Genomic DNA, 27,254 nt, shown 5'->3' with positions numbered 1-27,254 from the left:
AAGGGTCCCATCAAATTATCTATGGTATGATCACAGTTACTCTCACTACGGCTAATATACAATTATCAGCCATGGGATAGGTAAGACCGATCAGAAAATGTTAATTCAAGCACCAAAGGGGAATTGGCTAAGCTTAAAATGCCCTTCAAGTGAATTTATGTTGTGGTAGTAAATACGTATAAAAAATAGCCATTTTTAAATCACTAAGTTCCCCTCTCACCCTCTACCCCCCCCCCCAAGTCTTCAACAGCTTCCACTGCCTATGTCAAAGCTTCACTTCCTAACCCTTATTATCTTTTCCCTAGGGATAGAAAATTGGGTAAAACTGGCTAGTGAGGGCTCTTGAACTGTTAGCCTAGTAATCTCCTATGAACATACCAGTATACTACTGGATTTTATCAGCATATAGCGCTTCATGGTTGAAGTGTGAACTAAAAAAATATTATGTAAAATGTCTAATTCTGCTCCCCAATTTCACACTCATGGTTCTTAAGATCCCAAACTTAGATATCCAAAAGGGTGGATGGATGCCCCCATCCCTCATGCCACTGAGTTGGATTTCTGACTACAATACTTTGAGAAGTAATAAAGTACTTCTTATTCAGAACAAGGTTTTGTCATGTCATATAGTATGTATCTGCAGACTGCAGCTATCCAGTTTTCACAAAGTGGACGCATGAAGATATGCTGGCCAAAGAAGATGCACAGAAGTCCTCATATAAACTCAATGCATGTGTGAAGGTCTAAGCATGCCACAGTGTCTGCATGCAGCCTAAATACACAGGATAATTCAACAAGGGCATGGCAAGTCAACCATGCTCACGACACATTTCAAATAATCTCTCCACTATTACACCCGACTGCATGTGTCAATGTCTTGTGTTCTGCAACTCAGATAAAGATCATCCATACAATAAGATGTTACTCCTTTTAGTAAGGTATCTCTGTAGGTATTCCAGTTGTTACAAGGTATCTCTGTAGGTATTCCAGTTGTTACATAGGGTTGTTACATAGGGCTGGACAGATACATGCCAAAGTTTTTTTTCTGGCTATACTGCTCAGACAAGCTCCACGTGGGTTTACAGAGTGGTCCTAGCAGCAGGGAACTCAGAAAAGCGACTACTTTCTGGATTTAAGTATCTTTGCTTTTTTCACTTGAAATAGCTTCTGTAGCTTATCTTGAAGTAGCCTGAACTGTTTTTTAACTGATTGCTGCATTATTTTAAAATCTGCACTTAAAGTTACATTTTAGTCGAATTTGATCGAAAGTTTGCTTGTTTGTTTGTTTAATTTAACTGTGGAGGCTGCCCACTAAAGTGTGCTAGCCTGTGTAACTAATTTATCATTGTTTCTGCATTTTCTGTGTGTTTCTACCAAAAAAAACAAAAAAATAATCCTTGCTTTCCCACCTTACTCGACTAGTTTAGACCACTTTACAGGCATTGCTGTATTCTGGGCTGTGGTGTAGTTCCTGTGTTGTTCATTACCTTACTTGGATAGAAGGAAGCTTCTTTGCTCACCAGTGGGAGTGGGGAGCCTTGAGCAGCCTACCTGTCCTTGGGGGAAGTGACATCAGCACAAGAAGCTGTAGTAATTGGTTGTTTTGGACCAATTCTAGCTCTTTTGTAGTTCACTGTTTAAAATTCGCCTCTGGGCGTTTTTTTCTGGCTATACTACTCAGACAAGCTCCACGTGGGTTTACAGAGTGGTCCTAGCAGCAGGGAACTCAGAAAAGCAACTACCCTCTGGATTTAAGTATCTTTGCTTTTTTTTCATTTGAAATAGCTTCTGTAGCTTACCTTAAACTAGCCTGAACTGTTTTTTAAATGATTGCTGCATTATTTTAAAATCTGCACTTAAAGTTACATTTTAGTCGAATATGATCGAAAGTTTGCTTGTTTGTTTAATTTAACTGTGGAGGCTGCCCACTAACGTGTGCTAGCCTGTGTAACTAATTTATCACTGTTTCTGCATTTTCTGTGTGTTTCTACCAAAAAAACAAAAAAATAATCCTTGTTTTCCCGCCTTCCTCGACTAGTTTAGACCAGTTTACAGGCATTGCTGTATTCTGGGCTGTGGTGTAGTTCCTGTGTTGTCCATTACCTTACTTGGATAGAAGGAAGTTTCTTTGCTCACCAGTGGGAGTGGGGAGCCTTGAGCAGCCTACCTGTCCTTGGGGGAAGTGACCTCAGCACAAGAAGCTGTAGTAATTGGTTGTTTTGGACAATTTCTAGCTCTTTTGTAGTTCACTGTTTAAAATCCACCTCTGGGCATTTTTTTCTGGCTATACTGCTCAAACAAGCTCCACGTGGGTTTACAGAGTGGTATTAGCAGCAGGGAACTCAGAAAAGTGACTACCTTCTGGATTTAAGTATCTTTGCTTTTTTTTCACTTGAAATGGCTTCTGTAGCTTACCTTGAACTAGCCTGAACTGTTTTTTAACTGATTGCTGCATTATTTTAAAATCTGCACTTAAAGTTACATTTTAGTCGAATTTGATCGAAAGTTTGCTTGTTTGTTTGTTTAATTTAACTGTGGAGGCTGCCCACTAAAGTGTGCTAGCCTGTGTAACTAATTTATCACTGTTTCTGCATTTTCTGTGTGTTTCTACCAAAAAAACAAAAAAACAAAAAAAAAAATCCTTGTTTTCCCACCTTCCTCGACAAGTTTAGAACAGTTTACAGGCATTGCTGTATTCTGGGCTGTGGTGTAGTTCCTGTGTTGTCCATTACCTTACTTGGATAGAAGGAAGTGTATTTGCTCACCAGTGGGAGTGGGGAGCCTTGAGCAGCCTACCTGTCCTTGGGGGAAGTGACATCAGCACAAGAAGCTGTAGTAATTGGCTGTTTTGGACCATTTCTAGCTATTTTGTAGTTCACTGTTTAAAATCCGCCTCTGGGCGTTTTTTTCTGGCTATACTGCTCAGACAAGCTCCACGTGGGTTTACAGAGTGGTCCTAGCAACAGGGAACTCAGAAAAGCAACTACCCTCTGGATTTAAGTATCTTTGCTTTTTTTTCATTTGAAATAGCTTCTGTAGCTTACCTTGAACTAGCCTGAACTGTTTTTTAACTGATTGCTGCATTATTTTAAAATCTGCACTTAAAGTTACATTTTAGTCGAATTTGATCGAAAGTTTGCTTGTTTGTTTAATTTAACTGTGGAGGCTGCCCACTAAAGTATGCTAGCCTGTGTAACTAATTTATCACTGTTTCTGCATTTTCTGTGTGTTTCTACCAAAAAAACAAAAAAATAATCCTTGTTTTCCTGCCTTCCTCGACTAGTTTAGACCAGTTTTCAGGCATTGCTGTATTCTGGGCTGTGGTGTAGTTCCTGTGTTGTCCATTACCTTACTTGGATAGAAGGAAGTTTCTTTGCTCACCAGTGGGAGTGGGGAGCCTTGAGCAGCCTACCTGTCCTTGGGGGAAGTGACCTCAGCACAAGAAGCTGTAGTAATTGGTTGTTTTGGACCATTTCTAGCTCTTTTGTAGTTCACTGTTTAAAATCCGCCTCTGGGCATTTTTTTCTGGCTATACTGCTCAAACAAGCTCCACATGGGTTTACAGAGTGGTCTTAGCAGCAGGGATCTCAGAAAAGCGACTACCTTCTGGATTTAAGTATCTTTGCTTTTTTTTCACTTTAAATAGCTTCTGTAGCTTACCTTGAACTAGCCTGAACTGTTTTTTTAACTGATTGCTGCATTATTTTAAAATCTGCACTTAAAGTTACACTTTAGTCGAATTTGATCAAATGTTTGCTTGTTTGTTTGTTTAATTTAACTGTGGAGGCTGCCCACTAAAGTGTGCTAGCCTGTGTAACTAATTTATCACTGTTTCTGCATTTTCTGTGTGTTTCTACCAAAAAAACAAAAAAAAAAATCCTTGTTTTCCCACCTTCCTCGACAAGTTTAGACCAGTTTACAGGCATTGCTGTATTCTGGGCTGTGGTGTAGTTCCTGTGTTGTCCATTACCTTACTTGGATAGAAGGAAGTTTCTTTGCTCACCAGTGGGAGTGGGGAGCCTTGAGCAGCCTACCTGTCCTTGGGGGAAGTGACCTCAGCACAAGAAGCTGTAGTAATTGGTTGTTTTGGACCATTTCCTGCTCTTTTGTAGTTCACTGTTTAAAATCCGCCTCTGGGCATTTTTTTCTGGCTATACTGCTCAAACAAGCTCCACGTGGGTTTACAGAGTGGTCTTAGCAGCAGGGAACTCAGAAAAGCGACTGCCTTCTGGATTTAAGTATCTTTGCTTTTTTTTTTCACTTGAAATAGCTTCTGTAGCTTACCTTGAACTAGCCTGAACTGTTTTTTAACTGATTGCTACATTATTTTAAAATCTGCACTTAAAGTTACATTTTAGTCAAATTTGATCGAAAGTTTGCTTGTTTGTTTGTTTAATTTAACTGTGGAGGCTGCCCACTAAAGTGTGCTAGCCTGTGTAACTAATTTATCACTGTTTCTGCATTTTCTGTGTGTTTCTACCAAAAAAAAAAAACAAAAAAAAAATCCTTGTTTTCCCACCTTCCTCGACTAGTTTAGACCAGTTTACAGGCATTGCTGTATTCTGGGCTGTGGTGTAGTTCCTGTGTTGTCCATTACCTTACTTGGATAGAAGGAAGTTTCTTTGCTCATCAGTGGGAGTGGGGAGCCTTGAGCAGCCTACCTGTCCTTGGGGGAAGTGACCTCAGCACAAGAAGCTGTAGTAATTGGTTGTTTTGGACCATTTCTAGCTCTTTTGTAGTTCACTGTTTAAAATCCGCCTCTGGGCATTTTTTTCTGGCTATACTGCTCAAACAAGCTCCACGTGGGTTTACAGAGTGGTCTTAGCAGCAGGGAACTCAGAAAAGCGACTACCTTCTGGATTTAAGTATCTTTGCTTTTTTTTCACTTGAAATAGCTTCTGTAGCTTACCTTGAACTAGACTGAACTGTTTTTTAACTGATTGCTGCATTATTTTAAAATCTGCACTTAAAGTTACATTTTAGTCAAATTTGATCGAAAGTTTGCTTGTTTGTTTGTTTAATTTAACTGTGGAGGCTGCCCACTAAAGTGTGCTAGCCTGTGTAACTAATGTATCACTGTTTCTGCATTTACTGTGTGTTTCTACCAAAAAAACAAACAAAAAAATCCTTGTTTTCCCACCTTTCTCGACTAGTTTAGACCAGTTTACAGGCACTGCTGTATTCTGGGCTGTGGTGTAGTTCCTGTGTTGTCCATTACCTTACTTGGATAGAAGGAAGTTTATTTGCTCAACAGTGGGAGTGGGGGGCCTTGAGCAGCCTACCTGTCCTTGGGGGAAGTGACCTCAGCACATGAAGCTGTAGTAATTGGTTGTTTTGGACCATTTCTAGCTCTTTTGTAGTTCACTGTTTAAAATCCGCGTTTGCATGGCTTTGCGCGGTCGTGCGCATTGCGCAGCACCGGTTAAACAAGGTTAAACTTTTTCTGGCTCCAACAAGTCTGCTCTTCAAATTTTCCCTTAAGGAAGCTCTACTCTTAGTATAACCAGACTACTCACTGTATTATAAGCCTAGCACTTGTTCTCAATACTTCTCTACTAAGTAAGCACTCTCGTACTAAGTAAAGCACTACATCTACTTACCACCCCTGTGAATATCCACTTCCCTTAAAGGTATACCACTCCCTTATACAGTTCTAGCATGTCGAGTGGTAGATTACTGGCATCGTCTCCAGTTCAGCTGGTCAATCTGGGTATCTTGAGACAATGCTACAATTGTCTCATGTACACAGACAACCCTCTCCTCCTCCCAATAAACACAAATACATGTGAGAGATGCAACTATATAGCCAAACTGGAGGCTGAACTCTCTCAACTCAGGGCTGGCATGACCAGACAAGAGGAGATGGCAACCACACACACAACAATACCAGTCCCACATAGACCTACCACAACTGCAAACCAAACACATAAAAACACAAAGACATACTCGGAGGCTCTAATAAAAAACTTACCAAAACAACAGAGGCTCCCAAAGCAGACATCCAAAAATCCACCACCTCAAAACAAAACACATGCAACACATACTTCAATAAATCAGTGTGTCGACCAATCGCAGCCCATAAGGCCAAACACCTTGCCTGATACACTAGTAATAGGTGACTCCATAGTCAGACACACTGATGTCCCACTGACCAGGCTGAACAAGGAGAAGGTGATTGTGAGCTGTCTATCGGGAGCTAGGATCCACCACATAACACAAGCACTCAGGTCACTCCAAAGCAAGTACAAATATGACTCCATCATTGTCCATGCTGGTGTGAATGACCTGAGACGTACCTCCCTGGACTACATGAAAAGAGACATAGAGGAGCTCTCCAATTATGTAGCACAGGCTGGTATGACCCTGACCCTGAGCAGCATCTTGCCCTCACCAAGAATGATACCACAATACAAAGACAAGATGATCAGCTTTAACAATTGGCTCAAGTACTGGTGTCATTCTAAGGGGATCCAATGTCTGTCTGCCTGGGATGATATGTTGGACAAGCCACGCTGCTTTGCAAGGGATGGCTTACACCTGTCACCACTGGGCTTCCGGATATTGGCTAAGGCTCTTGCCACCCCCATAGTGCCTTTTTTAGGTAAGGCTCAAAAGACAAACCCACCTCCTTAGAAAACAAAAATGGTAAAAAACTAAGGGTAATACTGCTCAATGCCAGAAGTCTAAATCTCAAGATGCAGGCACTTGATGCACTCCTCAGCATGGAGAACATCGACATCTGTGCAGTAACTGAAACCTGGTTCAAGGCTCCTGAGAGCACCCCAGCGCTACCAGGCTATACCTCGTATCATGCTTTTCGGCCCCAAAACCCGGTCCGAACCACAAAGGGAGGGGGAGTGTCCATATTTATAAAGGACACCCACACCTCCAGGTTAGTAGCAACACATGAAGCATCAGAGACCATACAGGTGCAACTAACCATAGGCAAAACTGCTATACAACTGGTAGCATGTTACAGACCACCCTCCCAATTTCAAGAACCCCACTCAGCCTTCCTGAAGACATTGGAGGATATGAATGTATCACAAAATACCATTATACTGGGAGACTTCAACTACCCAAACATAGATTGGGTACATTATTCTAGCCCTAATACCCTAGCCCAAAGGCTCCTGGAATTCATAAATTCAAATACACTGGAACAACTAGTCACCTCTCCCACTAGGGGAGATAATATACTAGACCTGATCATCACAAACATGGGAAAAAAATGCTCCACACCGTAAGTATACCCCTCACTAGTGAGATCTGACCACAAACTAATCACCCTGGATATACATATCCCACCTCCGCCCCCAGCACAAAAGACCACAGTGAAAAACTTCTCAAAAGCAGACTTCACTCTTCTTAAGACTGAGATGGTATCCTTTAAGCCCACTGTGCCAGTGGATACCACATCCCACAATGCCGAATCCTTCACAAATGCTTTCTATGGACATCTCCAAGAATGCATGGATCATGCAATCCCAAACAAATCCAAGTCCCTCTCCACCAAATGTAAGCATCCTGTCTGGTGGACCTCAGCCATAAACAAATTGTATAACAAAAGAAGGAAGCTACTGCACATCAGAGCGAAATCCCATGAAGGGAAGACATCTCTGATCAACATTAACAGAAAACTACGCTCTCTCATAAAAATATCCAAGGCAAACTTTGAGAGAAAAATCGCTAAGGACACTAAAGATAACCACAAAGCCTTCTTCAGCTATGTTAGAAACCTGGGCAGAAACCCTCAGATATGCTCAGAGTTGGTTCACAACAACAAAAAATACACTGAACCCACAGATATTGCTAACATTCTGGCTGACAGGTTCAGTGCAAATTTCTCCCCTCCTTCACCCCCAAAAGAAGAAATACTTATCCCAGCTGAATGTAATCTCCCTGTCATCTCAGATGTCCAAGTGAGAACTGCCCTAAACAAAGCAAAAACACAGCATCAATGGGACCTGACGGTATCCCGGGGTGCGTGTTACGTGAATTCTAAGAGGAGCTAAACCCACACATAAAAATGCTATTTAACCTTAGCCTTACTTCGGGATATGTACCTGAACACTGGCGTACAGCAACAGTGGTCCCACTCCACAAGGGGGGGTGCCTCTACAGACCCTGGAAACTACCGCCCCATAAGCTTAACTAGCCTGGTCTGCAAAGCTATGGAAAGAATCATTATGGAACTCATAAAAAGAGACATAGGGGGCCTACAGACACTTGACCCCACCCAGTTCGGCTTTGTAAAGGGCAGATCCTGCCTTTTAAACCTGGTTGACTTTTTTGAAACAGTCACTAGAGCCATTGATGAGGGCAAAGCAGTCCATACAGCATACCTGGACTTGGCTAAGGCCTTCGACACAATACCCCACTCAGGCATCATAGATAAGCTAAACAGCTTAAAAGTAAACCCTTATGTCACTAGATGGGTTGCAAACTGGATAAAGGACAGAACCCATAAAGTTAAAATAGCTGGAGCAATGTCAGACTCAAAGCCAGTCACAAGTGGTGTCCCACAGGGATCTGTCCTGGGACCCCTCTTGTTCGGCATTTATTTCTCAGATGTTAAAGCAAACATGGGAGGGCTGTGGCTGACAAAGTTCGCAGATGACTGCAAACTAGGCGCCATAGTCGATACACCAGCAGACACACACATATCCTACAAAAAGGCCTCACTGAAACGGACAATTGGTGCCGTAGTCACGGCCTTAAACTAAATGCCAAAAAATGTATAGTCATCCCTTTTGGAAAAAACAAAGTACCCACAAATTATCATATAGACAGCAACCCATTGAGTACGGAAAAAGTAATCAGAGACCTAGGGACCCAAGTAGACAGCGACCTCTCATTTGACACCCACGTTGCCAAAGTGGTTAGAAAAACATTCTACCTTGCACACCTCATCATGAAAGGATTCACATCCAGATCCAAGGATGTCATTGTACCCCTATATTCCTCCCTCATCAGACCCACGATTGAGTACAATGCCCCATTTGGTATGTACCTCACCCGGCATTTGCGACAGCTGGAGAGACCACAAAAGTACCTCACCAAAAGGATCAAGGGTCTCCAACATATGTCTTATTCTGCCAGACTAAAGAAACTTCAGCTCTATTCAGTAGCATACCGTCTGCTCGGAGGTGATCTCTGCCTGACATACAAGGCCATGTCCAATCAGGATCTGATGGACATGCTCCACCTCAAAAAATCCAAATCCATCAGGACCACGAGAGCTAAAGACTTAAACCTCGGCACAAGTATGAATAGGACATGCTGGAGGGATAGATTCATAACCCAGAGGCTTCCCATGCTTTGGAACAGGATCCCAGTTCATATTAGGCAGAGCCCCTCACTGACTCTCTTCAAGAGAAATCTTGATGAGTGGATGGTAGATCGTAAGTTTACCCCAGGGGTCACATCTGTGTCACTGCTATACAGGGGCACAGTAAACTAATTCTATTATATAAGGGGACCTTCATTGTGTCACTACTAGACAGAGGCACAGTATTCTAGATTTATTCTGTACATTTTTGTACCATTTCATGGGGTGGCAAAAGCCACATCACTATGGCTAGGCTTACAAATGCCCCAGGGCAGATAGCCTAGTACTATACTATGAAACTATGAAACTCACAAATGATGCTGCAAACACCAGCCACCATTTCCTTTCTTGTTAAAAAAGAAAACTGACTGGGGCGTTGATATCTAATAGGTATTACTCTCTAGTGAGCTAAGAATTTGATCATGCTACATTGAGGGTCACACAGCAGGAATGTGATCAGAATGTGTTAGTATTGGGTCAGAGTATGGCCACAGTGTGCTCTTACATGTGTAATGAACATCTGTCTTTAGTAGTGGAAACAGAAAGCATTTGTGAGTCAGAGTGTTGAATGAGGCAGTCATTATTACTAACAGAAGTGCTTGAAATGCATGTGGGTATATTTCTGAAGAACTGGAAACACATTATGGCACAGAAACTGTCATGCTGGCAAATCCAAATGTTTCTCCAAGGTATTGTAAAAATTATACCCTACCATTTGCACTGAAAGTTAGAAAGACTAGAAAAAGTGAATACTATCAGCCAAGTGGAGTGAATAAGCAGCAATTACAGCTCCCATAGTGAAAATGGGCAATTTTAATTATCTGTGGAGTGATTATAAATGAACTGTAAACCAAACTGTTAACCTTGAGATTTTGTTTGTGTCTTTCGGCTTTTCCTGGTTAGGGGTTGCCACAGCAGAACTCCGGTCCGCTAATGATTGGCAGTAGATTTTTAAGTACCGAGTTGCCAGCTCTGATGCACAACCTTCAACGAAGGTACGCCTATTCACGCATGTCTCTGCAGAAGACGCTGTAGCTGAGAATCGAACCGAACAGCGTCTTACTGTGAGGTGACAACGCTAAATCCACTAATAGGTATCTAGGAATGAAAGGCCACACTGAGTGCTCTGGGACTAATCTTAAAAGTTTTAGTACCTGCTTTTCAGCAAGTTGTTGTTGTTGTCTTTCAGCTTTTCCCAGTTAGGGGTCGCCACAGCAGAACACTGGTCTGCTAATGATTGGCAGTAGATTTTCATGGTGCCGAGTTGCCAGCTAGCTTGTAGTTTTCTACCAAATCACTGAGGAAGACTGAAGTCAATAAATAATAGACATTTAAGTTTCAGGCTTCATAACCTTCAGAAAATGCAAGCTAATGCAAAACCTATTATTCTATAAACTTTCCAAGTTTATAAGTGCAATATTTAAAATCTGTCTCTAATTTTGGGTCTTTGTCCCCCCAGTGCTTTCAGCTTTGTTGAGAGGTATGGTCTGCATATATTCATTCACTACTCATGTGGACACTCCCTTGACCACATTCACAAAATATGCGTTTGGTATGTTTTCAGTAGCATGCGAATAAAGACTGACGTGGAAGTCATGTGTCAAACCATGCTCTTCATGAGGATCATCATGGCATTGTCCCTGCCCTTCACCACTTCTATGTACTGATGACTTTCCCCACGTTTACCCTGTAGCACTCTGACCTTCTCTACTTGACTCCCAGTGACAGTAGCCTGAGCCTGACTAACATCATGGCTCATCCACTGCTGCACAGACGTGGCTTTTGAGTGTCTCTGGAGCTAGTTGTAACTGACATTTCTGTACAGCACTCCTGTGTACAGGTTACACACAGGGTAATGGAACCTCAAACATTGTTGTGTCTTCATCTTAGAGATTCAGCCTAACTGTAATAGAGTTTCTGAGCTGTGAGGTGATTCCCCCTTTGGTAACATCACTTCCTCACAATGCAGTATGTGTTAGTTTGTCATTATGAAGTCATTAACCTGTATGAGGGTAAGTGGCTTTGCCAGTAGACTTTGTAAATGTGTGCTACTGTCTTGAGGCTTGGCATTAGTATGTGCTACTGTCCTGAGGCTTGGCATTAGTATGTGCTACTGTCCTGAGGCTTGGCATTAGTATGTGCTACTGTCTTGAGGCTTGGCATTAGTATGTGCTACTGTCCTGAGGCTTGGCATTACTATGTGCTACTGTCTTGAGGCTTGGCATTAGTATGTGCTACTGTCCTGAGGCTTGGCATTAGTATGTGCTACTGTCCTGAGGCTTGGCATTAGTATGTGCTACTGTACTGAGGCTTGGCATTAGTATGTGCTACTGTCCTGAGGCTGTGACATAACTATGTGCTACTGTCCTGAGGTTTGGCATTAGTATGTGCTACTGTCCTGAGGCTGTGAGTTTTGGCATTAGTATGTGCTACTGTCCTGAGGCTGTGACATAACTATGTGCTACTGTCCTGAGGTTTGGCATTAGTATGTGCTACTGTCTTGAGGCTTGGCATTAGTATGTGCTACTGTCCTGAGGCTTGGCATTACTATGTGCTACTGTCCTGAGGCTGTGACATAACTATGTGCTACTGTCCTGAGGCTGTGTCCTAGCTATGTGCTACTGTCCTGAGGGTGTGTCATAATTATGTGCTACTGTCACGAGGCTGTGTCATAGTTATGTGCTACTGTCCTGAGGCTTGGCATTATTATCAGTGCAACAGAATTGTCCTTGACAGACATTTGGCTGTCAACGGTTTGCTGTGCTGCATCACGTGATGAGAAAACTCTGGACAGTGGAAAGACCACCACCCACTGCTTTCTTCCTAGATTTATTCCTGGTACAGGACATGGCATCATTAGCTTTCTTTGTGCACTGTGCCAAGGTATGATTCCTTCCCCTACATCATTTTTATCAGACAGAACTTGAATGTACAGCAGTTTGCTCTGCCTGTCTTGGACTATTTCCAACAATGCATTTTGCATATGTGCATCCATGAGGATATGTTTCGACTTGGTAATGAAGTTCTCTCTCTCCTGTACCTTAATCCCCAAGTCTGTAACCTTATTCCCCTACAAACAGCAAGTTTGGGAATTACTAATGTAACCTGCCCTTATTAAGTTGAAACACAGCAAAGAATGTCTTTGACTTAATACTTTAATCTTAATCAATACAAGAAAGCAGTTATTCAGCTGACAGTTGGCATGTTTTGTTTCACCATTTCAAGTTTTTGTGACTTGTCACTTTCTTTTGTTTTTTTGTGAATACACTTGGCCTAGGAGAGGCATAAAAAATTGTGTGATTGCACTACAGTAATGTAAAGTTGTGTGAGTGAGAAGGGGGAGTGTGTTAAAGTAAATCAGTGATTTTTCATGCAGCTTGGTGCTGACTGTCATTGTTAGGTACTAGGAAGTATGCTAAATAAGTCCACTGTTTTTAAAATACAGTACTTTAAGAAAAGGTGTCTTTTACCTAGTATTTACAGTACACTTCTTTATTAAATCATTTTACCGACATTTTCATCTTACCTGTAATTTAGAGGCTATTCATGAAGATTTCTCAATAAACAGCAAAATTACAAAGATTACTCCTATTCTGATCTTAACTGCCGCTATTCTAAGTCATTTCCTCTAGGTTTGGATTTTGTGAATGCTCGTATAAACATTTTAACCAGCGGCACACAAAATGGTGACATCCAGAAACTTTCAGCAATTGTACTTGAAGCTCTTAAGCAAATGACTCATGACAGCATATAGTTCCATGAGCTGTACTGCTATGCATGCATGAAAGTGTAGAAATTGTTGTAGGTCAAGCCATGACATGCAAATGTATGCGTACATGCACTAATGCTGTCTAATGTTTGTAGTGCAAAGTGAGTGCATGTGCAATTGGGCTGTCTGTGCAACTACTTTTAGGCACTCCTAGTTCTGTATCAAGTATAGACACTGTGGAGGTGATTGCAGAGTTTTATTTTAGTTTTCCTGCAAAGGTACTTGGCAACAATGTATTCTGTAACTTGCATGAAAGTGAAATTTAATGTGAAGCCTGCTTATAGCTGTTGCCTGCTGCTATGTTACCGTCTTTAGGATTTAGCGCATTTATTCAAATTTAGCACATGTATTCAAATTTGCAGCCAGCAATGTGCATAAGCTGCTAAAATTAAATAAAACATAAATGAACCATGAGATGCTTGTACAACACTAGTAAAGACCATCTGTACCTTAAGTGAGGATAGTTTACATATTACTAATAGTGTATCTGGAATTTCTCTCCCTTCATAATGTCTGCAAAGGATACATTGAAGAGCAGTATGTTCCTCAGGGATGGGGAGGAAACTATTGAACTACTTGTCAAAAATTTTGCTACTATGCAATTTTGCAGATAGTCCATTTCAAGATGTCCAGATTAATGCAGGTGTGGCTTTTGTTGGAAGAAACAGTAAGTAGCATTATCAATTGAAAACATACAAATATTACAGTTAGATATCAGTAAGAAAGCATGCAACCGATATTGAAATCATTGCTTATTAATAAAGTTACAGACTTATTTTCAGGCAAAGCCATGACTGTGTGAAACTGGTCTTGCTGAAATGGACAAACTGTAAAGTTGCCATAGCAACAAAAGTCTTGCTGAATAAGTAGATCAATAGCTCACACACCCTCCACTCCAAGGTAAATGATGTCCTTGAATGTATCTTTTGCAGAAGTTCAGAAGTATCTGCAACAATTTCACTTTATCTGCAATGAATCTCTTACTTTTTTTTTAAATCAGCAATTCAGTTCTATTCATTTGCTACTTAGTTTTATTATTTCTCTTTCCTGGCGTCCAACTATCTTATTTGAGGTAGTTTGGCAGTTTGACTATAGCTACAGGGTTACGTGACGGATTTCCTTAATAAAAACAATGACAGCAAATGAGGAAAGGGACTAATAATACATCTCATTTTCACTGCAGTAATCAGTACATCAACACATACATGGAAAAAAATTATAAAACCTGCAGTTTGCCATGTTCAATAAAAAGAACAGCAACAATTTCCATTAATGCAACTTTACCCACTTTGCCATTTTTTCTTCTTTCACCACATATGATGACGTAGGAAGAAAATGTCACTCCTTTCAGAGGAAGCAGTCATGGCTGGTCCCCCTTTAATAGTTCCCCACAAGAAAAAATAATATCAGTAATAAACAATGAATACCATTAATACCATTTATAAGCATGGTAACCATACATGTGAATATTACAGCAATAATTTGGGCACTGCTATACTTACACATGTATCAAATCTAACAGTGCCACAGTACCAGGAAATGCATTGGGATGTACCACTGTGGGTAGCCTGAGGTAGAACATTCTGGAATACTAGCCTCCTGAGCTTCAGGAACTAGTGGAGGCTGCAGTGAAGTGAGCTCAGGAGAGGTGGTGGGGGCCTGTATCACAGCTTCCTTCTGCAGGTGCAAGACACTGTCACAGTCAGCTCCAGTCACTAAGCAACCAGAGGCCTTGATCCCTCACAGCATCAAGGATCCCCTGCAAAGGCGTATCATGGCAGGGCTCAGTATTCAGCCCTTCAGACCAGGGTGAAAGTGGTGGCAGTCAAACATACCACCATTCTCAACCACATGTTTATTTGACCTCTGTCTCACCTTCCATTTGTCAACCCATCATCTCTGCTTGTCTTGTCTGTCTTATGTTTTTGTGACTGTCCTCTTCTCTTTCCTCACTTCTCTCACTTCTCTTTCTACCCTTTCTCCCTCACCATCTTCCTTTATTTATTTATTTATATTTACATATATATTTACAAAAAAGGGTGACTAGTCACACGTAAAAAATTATCCATCCTCTAACACCTCCTCCAGCACTACCCTCTTATTTCTTCCTGTTGTGTTTCCTTTGTCTACTCTCTCCCCCTTTTCTGACTTTCCTCTTTCCTTACTTATAAAATTCTAAACCTGGTATCTATAAAAGGACACACTTCTTCATATGGCTGCTCCCATTAGGGGTCACCACAGCGGATCATCTGTTTCCATTTCTTCCTGTCCTCTGCATCTTGCTCTGTCACACCAACCGCCTGCATGTCCTCTCTCACCACATACATAAACCTTATCTTAGGCCTTCCTCTTTTCCTGTTACCTGGCAGCTTCATCCTTAGCGTCTTTTTTCCCAGTATACTCTGCATCCCTCCTTAGCACATGTGCAAACCAACGTAATCTTGCCTCTCTGGCTGTGTCTCCAAACCTTCCAACCTGGGCTGTCCCTCTAATATACTTATTCCTAATCCTGTCCACCCTCGTCACACCAAGTGCAAATCTTAACATCTTTAACTCTGCTACATCCAACTCTGACTCCTGCCTTTTTGTCAGTGGTACTGTCTCCAACCCATATAGCATAGCTGGTCTCGCTATCCTCTTGTAGACCTTCCCTTTCACTCTTACTGGTACTCGTCTGTTACAAATCACTCCTGACACTATTCTCCACCCACTCAATCCTGCCCGTACTCTTCACCTCTCTTCTACACTCACCATTTCTCTGAACTTGTGGTCTCAAGTTTTTAAACTTCTCCACCTTCACCACCTCTACTCCCTGCATCCTCACCATTCCTCTAACAGTGAAATAAAAGCCTGTAAAAGTTGCTGCATGCTGCTGGCCTGTGCCACTAAGCCACTGAGCCACAGTCTGAGTAGATTCTCGTTGTAAATTCCCATGGTAATAGTGCAACTTAGCACTCACTGCTTATTGTCAAAAACATAAAAAGCTATTCAGGAACTTATGAACATGTGGATCAGTTGCATACTTGTGACATTTTTTGCCCATTCTAGTATTGTTCTTAGCTGATTATACATAATTTCAGATCTGTGAAGTTTAGGTGGGTGTTTTTTTCCACAGGCTTCAGAATTGTCAAAACTATTGTCTCTCACCTGGATTTGGAGAGTTTACATATAGGTATAATGGTTGGACATGTAAAGGCCAGGACTATGACTACCACCCTAAATCTCAAAGCACACTACTGTGACATTAAATACATCAAACATTGACATAGGTTTTCCATAATTCTAGGAAAAATACCAGGAATTCCAGAATTTGGTGTGACTGAGAACTGGAAGAACACAAGATTTTCATGAAAAAATCACATAATTCAAAAATTACATATTTTCTTTTAAATACTGCCAACTTCATTTTAAAGTGCTCTGCATTTAGAATGTTTAACTGTGTGCCTATATATACGTGTGTGTGTGTGTGTGTGTGTGTGTGTGTGTGTGTGTGTGTGTGTGTGTGTGTGTATATATATATATATATATATATATTGTATATATATATATATATATATATATATATATATATATATATATATATATATATATATATCTTCCGAGCATAACCTCTGCATCAACTGCCAAACATGTTCACTTGATTGAAAGTTCACTTATTCTAAAAAAAGTGTCACACTTCATTGAAACCACAAGACATTGAAATGTATTTAATTTAAAATGTCATATGCACTAAATATATCTCGAAAAGCTTTTATGAGGTACACATCAAAAACATGGGCAAAAATTCTGGATATTCTACAAAATATTGGACAATTTTGAGGTATACCCGGACATCTACCAGTAAAATCACAACAGTGATGTCTCTGTTACTCTTGGTAAGTTTGTTAAAGGCCTGATCCAAAAATAGAGTGTGAACTGAACTTGTCAAAAACGTGTTAGGCAGGCTATCTAATGTAATGGGAAATCTCTGAAATCGTTAGCAGTCACAGGCTAATACAGATACAAAAGTCAGCACATGTTGTATGTTAAGTAAGGGGATCACCAGGTCACAGAAATGCAGAATGAGTTTCCTTAGGGAACAAAACTTCCGGCTCATACTTGAATGCCTTGACTTTTTAGCCGTCACAGAGTATGTCCAAATTAAGTAACATTTGCAGCCAATTAGACACAAACTTGGTAATGCAATCTTAAACTGAACATTCAGTGTTCATTCATTGGAACTAGAAACAGAAATGTAAACCATTCCTATAAACTCCTTGTTAAATATATGTAAGTATTTCATTATTTGGATAATATCAGTCTTGTGTCTAACTCATTACCCTGTTTAGTCGCACAATGTTGTATAAACAAAGCTGCTTTTAACAGGGAGTTTACATAAACAGTTTACATTCTTTGTTCTTTAACATGTTAACCATTTAAATGTGTATAATGAATTGACTGCACATGTTATGTAAATGAGATCTGTAGTACATTAGGCTATATATTCCATGGAAGACGCAGGACTTTGAGATTAGAATGTGAGTTTGAAGCTTTACTTCCTTAACAGTTAATTTAAAAAGTAATCTATTTTTTTTTCATTTCTATGACTGTTGATCTTCATAATTTATATTGATTGAATGTGTCTTGAAATATGGAATCTGAAAAGTCTTTTTTTTTTTTTTTCTTTTTTCATTTTACAATTTATTGGTGCAAAGTAAGTATTTTCTCTTCTTAACAAGTAAATATCAGTAAATTAGAAAGTCACATTTTGTAGGCTATACCTAAAAATATGCTGGAAAATGCGAAAGGTCAGCAAGTGATGTTCAGACAATAAGCGCACACTAGAAATGGCAAAAAAGAGAACATAGAAACTATAACTGAAATACACAGAATTAGAGATGAACAGCTGCTCAGTGTCAAAGAAATGACAACTGTGATGTAATCGATCAGTGTTAGATATGCCAGATTAAGAAATGTTCAGTTTTAATAAATATATGAACCACAAGAAATTATAAAGATTACCAAGTCACATGGGGACTACAGACTGAAAAGTACTTATCCATGTGGTACAGTCTTAAGAATTTTAACAGCTAGGAAGCTTGGTTACAAGCTGGGTTTGTCTGCACATTCACCAGCTTTTGTTTTTTGGCTATCAAAGGCAAGGAACAAAATGAACTAGTCTGCTTTGTGGTGCAAAGGGGTAAATTCCTAACTGCAGCACAGATAATCAGCATCTAAGTTGTGGCTTAGCAACTTATCTGACAATGGGTGAAAGTGAACATCAAATGCTGGCTCACCCATTTCTGGGGAAGGAGGTTGCTTAATTTCACTGGAGGAGCACTTGTGGAGAAGTCCTTGAATTTGTACCCACTCTGGAGGTCAAACCAGCCAAGGACTGTTTATACTGCAGCCAAACAGAGCAGGTAAACCATTGTAAGCTTGATGTAGAGTAAACCTCATCAGGCCTGACGGTGTTCAGAGGGGATGGCGGGGCAATCGGCTTAACATACAGATATCACAGTAGTCATCTGCTGCACTATGAGTACTACTCAGATGTTTCTGCCTAATTAGTGCAATATGAAGATTCCTATCGCAGCTTCACTCCCCTCCCCAGGTGATGGCCATATTGCCATAGGCAAATGCAGGGAGTAGATTATCAAGCATAGATGATGGTCAGTGCACTTGGCATTGGCATAAGTGATGTATGGAGTACCATGAAGACCCAAAAAGTAGATAAAACAGGGAAAGGAACTTATTTTGTTCTGACTTATGAGATTGTTGAGGCACATCAAAAGCACAGGTGTGTGGAGCCATATAGACTGCAGATCAGTTGAGGTGCAATTCAGAAACAGAATCACTATGATTTCTGCTGTATATGGAGTACCATGGAGTATCTAAACACAATGCACAGACATCCCGTACACTATATCTCTTCTGTCTATAGCAACAGTGGCATCTTCTAATAAAATGTATCAAAATATCCACTATCATTTTGTGCATTAAAGAAAATTACCAGGCAAACAATATGGCACCATAAGAGTTCTGGTTTACACATTCAATTTGAAGGCTGTATATTGATGAGACTGCCAGGAAGGGAAAGTATAGAAAAAAATGATACAGGAAGTAAAGAAGAAAACAGCATTATGTAGCAACTATGTGGCTCTGGGACAACAATGATGTAGGAGTCAGCAGTATCTCTCGTCTCCAGTTGCTAAGGATAGCCTGTCTCACACATTCACTACGAAAACAGAAGTCCATCACCACTTCATGGTCTATAAAGTAGCAAATAGATAATTACCATGGAATTAATTTAGAATAATGACTGCATTTACATCACTTACTACTCCATGATCCTTCAGTGGAAGAGATAAGATCATATTTAAACATGGGTTGTGTCATTCTAGAAGCAAGAGTGAGATATTTTAGGTGGTATTTATGACCCTATATTGATTCTGATTACATTCAAACTCCCAAATGACATGTCAGGAGGAAGCATGGAACTGTAGGTCAGAACAAATTCTTCAGAGAAAGAAAGAAAAATCCCTGTAGGTGTTATATTATACAATAACATTAACTGGTATAACGAATATGAAATGATGAAATGTATACCCTTCAATCTTGGCAGGAAACAAAATGAACTAGCCTGCTAAATCCCTGATTGAGGTAAAAGATCTCTGCCAAAGTAAAACGTACCTGTGACATAAGTTATATTTGTGGGTCTACATTCACAAAACACTTCAGCAGACCCAGACAGCAGATGCCTGACAGTTTGTCATACTGTGCTTTTCAAAACACCTGCTCCATATTACAGGGTCCAAATGCAACACTGTTGTGACATATGTGAAGAAATGCCACATCCACTTGCGACAGCATGTTACTCTACCTATCTCACAGCAGTGAGCCATCAGTTGTTAACAAAGGGTGCCCTATCCCACATCAGGTCATCACACATGCATATGCAGTAGCCGAGCAGTCTTAGCTTGCAACACATAGCATTTTCACCTCAGTATAAGCAACTGTATGGATTAGCTCAGCATATTGTCTGAAAACTTCACAGTTTATTCTTTTGTTGATTTTCAAAACCTGCATTTTGTATGTGTGTATATGGTAGTGGTGGTGGTGGTGGTGGGGGGGGGCATGTTTTTGATTTGATACACATGACACTTGTTATGTCCATATTATGATCTCCTAGGACAATATACCTGGAGTCTGCATAAAGGGAACATTGGGCATGTTGTCCAGGACCAGTTAATGTTAATATGCATGTGTTTCTGGTCTTTGGTTCTGGAAAAGGTAAGAACAAGTACATGTTATTATGGTATACAATTTAGCTTACCACATATGATTTTATAAATTATGTTACCTCGTAGTTCATATCTTATTTAGAAGAAACCACTACCAAATATGTGATACATATAACAGTTTTCCTCATAATTTATATCTAACAATGAAGTGGTGTACAACTGATAAGCCCAATTTGTGTACTCAATGTCTTGAGTTATTGGTTTAAAATTCATTATCTCTAGGGGGAAGGATTATATAATAATTGTTCATGAGCATTTTATCATAAACCATAAACACCTGAAATGAAGTTGATTATTATAATCTCTGAAGAGGACTGAAATTACAGAACATTTGTTTTGTTTTCTTAGAGAAAGCAACATAATGTACTGTTAGACAAGGTATGGATGCCCCATACCCTTGGATAACTTACTTGGCGACTTAAATACATTCTGTCATAATCCTCTGTAATCCTCTTCTGATGAACTTTATTTCCTAGCACTGACAAGTTAAACCTTCCACACTGCACTGCATCAGTGGTATATTCCTATACTTCCCGGTGGTGGACCAACTGAACTTGTGATATTATCCAAATGTTAATGGTTTACTAAAAGAAAAAGCTGGATTTCTGGATAAAATATCAGTAAATTCAGATAGTCCACATCTTAGAAGCATAAAATGAACCAAAGTGGAAGATGCAATATGTACATTTTAGTCACGCAATGCAAGGATGTGAGTGTGACAATAAATGGGAAAAACTACAATACTCTTCCAGTCATAGTAGTGGGATACTTTATGGCATCCAGTGCAGTTGCGAAAGAAATGTGCGATATATCGGAAAGAAAAACAAAATAAAATAAATAATTTAAAAATGAACAACCAGTTAGTGTAGCAGCTATGCATATTAAGGAAACCCATACTGGGAGAATGGAAGGCTTTAAATCTGTGATGCTTTAAGTAAACTAGAAGCTTCTTGATTTTGAAATAAAATACAGTAGTCTTGTTTTAATAAAGATTTGTCACGGCACTTACTTCTAGAACTGAAATGTGAGATTTATTGCTTGAATACAAAAGAAGGTGTTTTTGTGAAATGGTGTTCATTACATTCTGTTCCAAACAGGAAAGCTTGTTGCTATATGATACCTGTGTCTTAAAGTATATAAATGTTCCATTGATTCTGAATGCTTTTAAAGACATGACTTTCAATTAAATCTTTCTTTACTTCCAGCTGCTAGATTATGTAATAAAACTTCCGTTAAACCACTGACCACTTTAACTCTCTCATATGGAAAGGAAGGGTCTATGGACACAACATGTAGTGCCAGTGGAACATGCAATGAAAAGGACAGACCACTGTGACAGTGTGTAATCAAGGGACAGCAGGCTGAGCACATATCACATACTAACATCACTGTATCAACCTGAGGATACAACCGGTACTGGAGACACAATGTTCCCGCAGTTCAAGCAGAGCAGAGGACATCTTATTCCCAAACTGAAAGCAGAAATTCCATAGAAAAGGTTAAAGAATATAATATGGGGAGGCTGGCCTGGATGCAAGGCATTAGCATTGTAGCAGTACAACAATACTCAAAAATTCTCAATTGTTAAACAGTAACGTGTACCTAAAATACAAACAAGTCTTGGAACTACAAGATGAGGACACTTACCTATGCACACCCCTTCTGGGTCTACAGTGAAACCTTCCATGCACTGATGCCTTCTTTCACAATAAAATGAACCTGGAGTGTTTTCACAAACAGTGTTCTGAGGACAGTTATGGAGTCCACGTGTGCATTCGTCAATATCTGGAAGGAATGCAGACTGATTCATTACTGAGTTTTGTAGTTTGTGTCTGATAACATTTTGCTAGTTTGTCATTATTTATTTACATAAACTAATGCATTTCTTTGTTTCTTATTGTTACAAACAGATACTGATCTGATGTCTTCACATACTTTCATTTTATCAGTAGAATTTAAAAGCTCCAACAAGAAGTATGACCATATGGTGTCGACCATATGACATTCGAACTTTGAAATGTTCAGCAATTCAATCGGAACCCTAAATGTGTACTGATGTGATGACATTTGCACTACAATGAAAGAAAGCAGCAGATGTGCACCCTTGTTTATAACACTTTAAACAGTGGACACAACACTATGTATTCCTATACCATTATATCTGCCAGAGAATGAACTTTTGCTACTCAGTAACAGCAGACATGCCTTTATCGATCGTATGCAAGCGTGCCTAAAAATGAGTCAAAAAAATCAAAGGCTGCTTAAGCAGACATATGTACTGTCCCATATTACAAGATATAGCAATGAATGGGATCTGCTTGATGGATGTCTGCCATTAGGGAAGGACTGTAATATATGAAGGATATGTGGGAGGACGTGCATAGCATCTATGTCTGCATCCTAACTCTAACTGACATGGTAGCAGTCAGTTACCTTTTACAGTTTATCACAAGATTTTTTAGGTGATTGCATGGCATGAAATATTACGGTGTTGTTCAGCAATATGAAACCCAGAAGCATTTAACATTTCCAGGACTACTGGGAATGCGGCAGTTATTTTCCATGCCCTAGCCATATAGTTGTACCTACAACAATATGTGTAACTCCACTAGTTTATGTAACACGACTTACATGTTTATGAATTGTAGACCATAGCTTGTTGTATACCTAGACTCCTGCAGGTATTTCTTTACGCCCTTCCTCCATATTGCTGTATTTGTAGTTCTTCCACTGCATATTGGACTTTATTGTCTGTATAACCCACATTTTCTATTAGTGCACATCTGTTGTCTTTATTTGGTTTCTTTCAGCTTATCATTGCTTCCCTCTACATGCCAGCTGCTAAACTGTTATTCACACACTTGTGAATAAGTCCCAGCTACTCAGAAATAAGATGATACACAGCAACAAGCTCAAACGGCAAAGGACTTCCTTGCTGAGTATCTTTCTATCATATGCAGGTAGTATGTCCAAAGGTTTTCATTACCCAAAATGCATACACAACATATACAATATCTCTGTTTCCTTCCTCGCATCTCTAAGATTCTTGAGCACACTCTTCATAAGTAACACAGCTGTCAAAATATGTAAACCTTTCATACCTACTTACAGTTCCTATCATTTCACTTGATTTCTGTCTCCTGCTAACTGTTTGCCTTATATCTCTCTCAGCTTAGACAAAGCATTCCTTTCCTGCAGATGCTCCCTCACAGAGCTATCCCCTTACTGTATTATGTGCACATATCAATGATTTAGAAGGTAACTTTTCTACATCTATATCTTGCTTTACCATTCTACCATTGCCATCTCTTTCCTAATTCAAAGTCCTTATATAACCTCAAAGATATGCTCTTTTTCACTGTCCTACTTTTGCCTTGTCAACCTCTATTTCTTCTCCTTCTTGAATACAACTAACCCATGTTTAACTTCATTCCATGCATCAATAATAGAAACCTAATGATTCATCAAATTTTGTTTTGTCTGTACGTGACAAATCCTGTATTAGATATATGCTATATAAGCTGTCAATGGCTTTTTTAATCATGACAACAGCCTTGGAACATGCAAAATTAATGTAAAGTAACATGTTTTTCACTGAAGATAAAAAAAACTACACTGAGAAATATGTTTCACCCCATACCTCTGATCTCTGTTTACATTAATTTTAAAGGTGACCAATCCTGGTAGCAAAAAAATCCTTTCTTTAAAATTGAATTCTTATTTTACTCAGTTGCTTGATCTTAGTGTTAGTATATGAAAATATCAAACATATAGTAATGAGGCCCCATGAAAAACAAAATACAAACTCCAAACGTTGCATGACTGTTCCCATAAAGGCCTTCAGGTAAATAATCCAGGGAAAAGACACTCTATTGCTAAAAGAAGTACTTAAAATGTCATAGTGATACTCTACATGTTCTTAAGACCAGAATAATTTCATCATGTCTTAGTAAATCAGGATCAGATGAATGATTAGTTTGTCATTAATAACTATTCTTATTCCTTCCCATTTCATTCTATTCTGTCATAGTCTTTCTTTGTTACGTAGCTATGATCTGCTTTATTCTTCATAAATCATTCCTGTCTCTGGTAGCTTCTCTCTACTATATCTTTCCTGACATGTCTGTCATCGTTTTATCCCATTATTTTTCAGTGTTCTTTACTTGTATAGATGGAGTACTATCTCTGCCCTTACTGTGCTTTTCTATGTCTGTCATCGTTTTATCCCATTATTTTTCAGTATCGTTTTATCCCATTATTTTTCAGTGTCCTTTACTTGTATAGCTGGAGTACTATCTCTGCCCTTACTGTGCTTTTCTATGTCTGCCATCGTTTAATCCCATTATTTTTCAGTATCGTTTTATCCCATTATTTTTCAGTGTTCTTTACTTGTATAGATGGAGTACTATCTCCGCCCTTACTGTGCTTTTCTATGTCTGTCATCGTTTTATCCCATTATTTTTCAGTATCGTTTTATCCCATTATTTTTCAGTGTTCTTTACTTGTATAGATGGAGTACTATCTCTGCCCTTACTGTGCTTTTCTATGTCTGTCATCGTTTTACCCCATTATTTTTCAGTATCGTTTTATCCCATTATTTTTCAGTGTTCTTTACTTGTATAGATGGAGTACTATCTCTGCCCTTACTGTGCTTTTCTATGTCTGTCATCGTTTTATCCCATTATTTTTCAGTATCGTTTTATCCCATTATTTTTCAGTGTTCTTTACTTGTATAGATGGAGTACTATCTATGCCCTTACTGTGCTTTTCTATGTCTGTCATCGTTTTATCCCATTATTTTTCAGTATCGTTTTATCCCATTATTTTTCAGTGTTCTTTACTTGTATAGATGGAATACTATCTCTGCCCTTACTGTGCTTTTCTATGTCTGTCATCGTTTTATCCCATTATTTTTCAGTATCGTTTTATCCCATTATTTTTCAGTGTTCTTTACTTGTATAGATGGAGTACTATCTCTGCCCTTACTGTGCTTTTCTATGTCTGTCATCGTTTTATCCCATTATTTTTCAGTATCGTTTTATCCCATTATTTTTCAGTATTCTTTACTTGTATAGATGGAGTACTATCTCTGCCCTTACTGTGCTTTTCTATGTCTGTCATCATTTTATTCCATTATTTTTCAGTATCGTTTTATCCCATTATTTTTCAGTATCGTTTTATCCCATTATTTTTCAGTGTTCTTTACTTGTATAGATGGAATACTATCTCTGCCCTTACTGTGCTTTTCTATGTCTGTCATCGTTTTATCCCATTATTTTTCAGTATCGTTTTATCCCATTATTTTTCATTATCGTTTTATCCCATTATTTTTCAGTATCGTTTTATCCCATGATTTTTCAGTGTTCTTTACTTGTATAGATGGAGTACTATCTCTGCCCTTACTGTGCTTTTCTATGTCTGTCATCGTTTAATCCCATTATTTTTCAGTATCGTTTTATCCCATTATTTTTCAGTGTTCTTTACTTGTATAGATGGAGTACTATCTCTGCCCTTACTGTGCTTTTCTATGTCTGTCATCGTTTTATCCCATTATTTTTCAGTATCGTTTTATGCCATTATTTTTCAGTGTTCTTTACTTGTATAGATGGAGTACTATCTCTGCCCTTACTGTGCTTTTCTATGTCTGTCATCGTTTAATCCCATTATTTTTCAGTATCGTTTTATCCCATTATTTTTCAGTGTTCTTTACTTGTATGGATGGAGTACTATCTCTGCCCTTACTGTGCTTTTCTATGTCTGTCATCGTTTTCTCCCATTATTTTTCAGTATCGTTTTATCCCATTATTTTTCAGTGTTCTTTACTTGTATAGATGGAGTACTATCTCTGCCCTTACTGTGCTTTTCTATGTCTGTCATCGTTTTATCCCATTATTTTTCAGTATCATTTTATCCCATTATTTTTCAGTGTTCTTTACTTGTATAGATGGAGTACTATCTCTGCCCTTACTGTGCTTTTCTATGTCTGTCATCGTTTAATCCCATTATTTTTCAGTATCGTTTTATCCCATTATTTTTCAGTGTTCTTTACTTGTATAGATGGAGTACTATCTCTGCCCTTACTGTGCTTTTCTATGTCTGTCATCGTTTTATCCCATTATTTTTCAGTATCATTTTATCCCATTATTTTTCAGTGTTCTTTACTTGTATAGATGGAGTACTATCTCTGCCCTTACTGTGCTTTTCTATGTCTGTCATCGTTTTATCCCATTATTTTTCAGTATCATTTTATCCCATTATTTTTCAGTGTTCTTTACTTGTATAGATGGAATACTATCTCTGCCCTTACTGTGCTTTTCTATGTCTGTCATCGTTTTATCCCATTATTTTTCAGTATCATTTTATCCCATTATTTTTCAGTGTTTTTTACTTGTATAGATGGAGTACTATCTCTGCCCTTACTGTGCTTTTCTATGTCTGTCATCGTTTAATCCCATTATTTTTCAGTATCGTTTTATCCCATTATTTTTCAGTGTTGTTTACTTGTATAGATGGAGTACTATCTCTGCCCTTACTGTGCTTTTCTATGTCTGTCATCGTTTTATCCCATTATTTTTCAGTATCGTTTTATCCCATTATTTTTCAGTGTTCTTTACTTGTATAGATGGAGTACTATCTCTGCCCTTACTGTGCTTTTCTATGTCTGTCATCATTTTATCCCATTATTTTTCAGTATCGTTTTATCCCATTATTTTTCAGTGTTCTTTACTTGTATAGATGGAATACTATCTCTGCCCTTACTGTGCTTTTCTACACACTTCCATCCCTTCCTCTGAGTTGTTTTTGCTGCCTGATGCCCAGATGTTTTCTCTTCTACAAGTTTGTTATAACAATTTGCATCTGGAACACTTCA

The 27,254-nt window shown here is 39.0% G+C and overlaps 1 protein-coding gene across 3 annotated transcripts in view; it reads right to left on the bottom strand.

Annotated features, from left to right (window-relative positions):
• Positions 1–27,254, bottom strand: part of FBLN2 (fibulin 2) — a 910,922-nt gene that overhangs the window by 186,298 nt on the left and 697,370 nt on the right. For all 3 annotated transcript variants that reach the window (XM_044078109.1, XM_044078110.1, XM_044078111.1), the window contains one exon: positions 22,031–22,168. In XM_044078109.1, the coding sequence (XP_043934044.1) occupies positions 22,031–22,168 (138 nt within the window). The remainder of the gene's footprint in view (positions 1–22,030; positions 22,169–27,254) is intronic.

This window comes from Protopterus annectens, chromosome 7.part0 (genome assembly GCF_019279795.1).
Source record: "Protopterus annectens isolate FY-2018-M chromosome 7.part0, PAN1.0, whole genome shotgun sequence".
Taxonomy (NCBI): Eukaryota; Metazoa; Chordata; order Ceratodontiformes; family Protopteridae; genus Protopterus; species Protopterus annectens.
The sequence above is the reverse complement of the archived record's forward strand: the minus strand, read 5'-3'. Positions and strand labels throughout refer to the sequence as shown.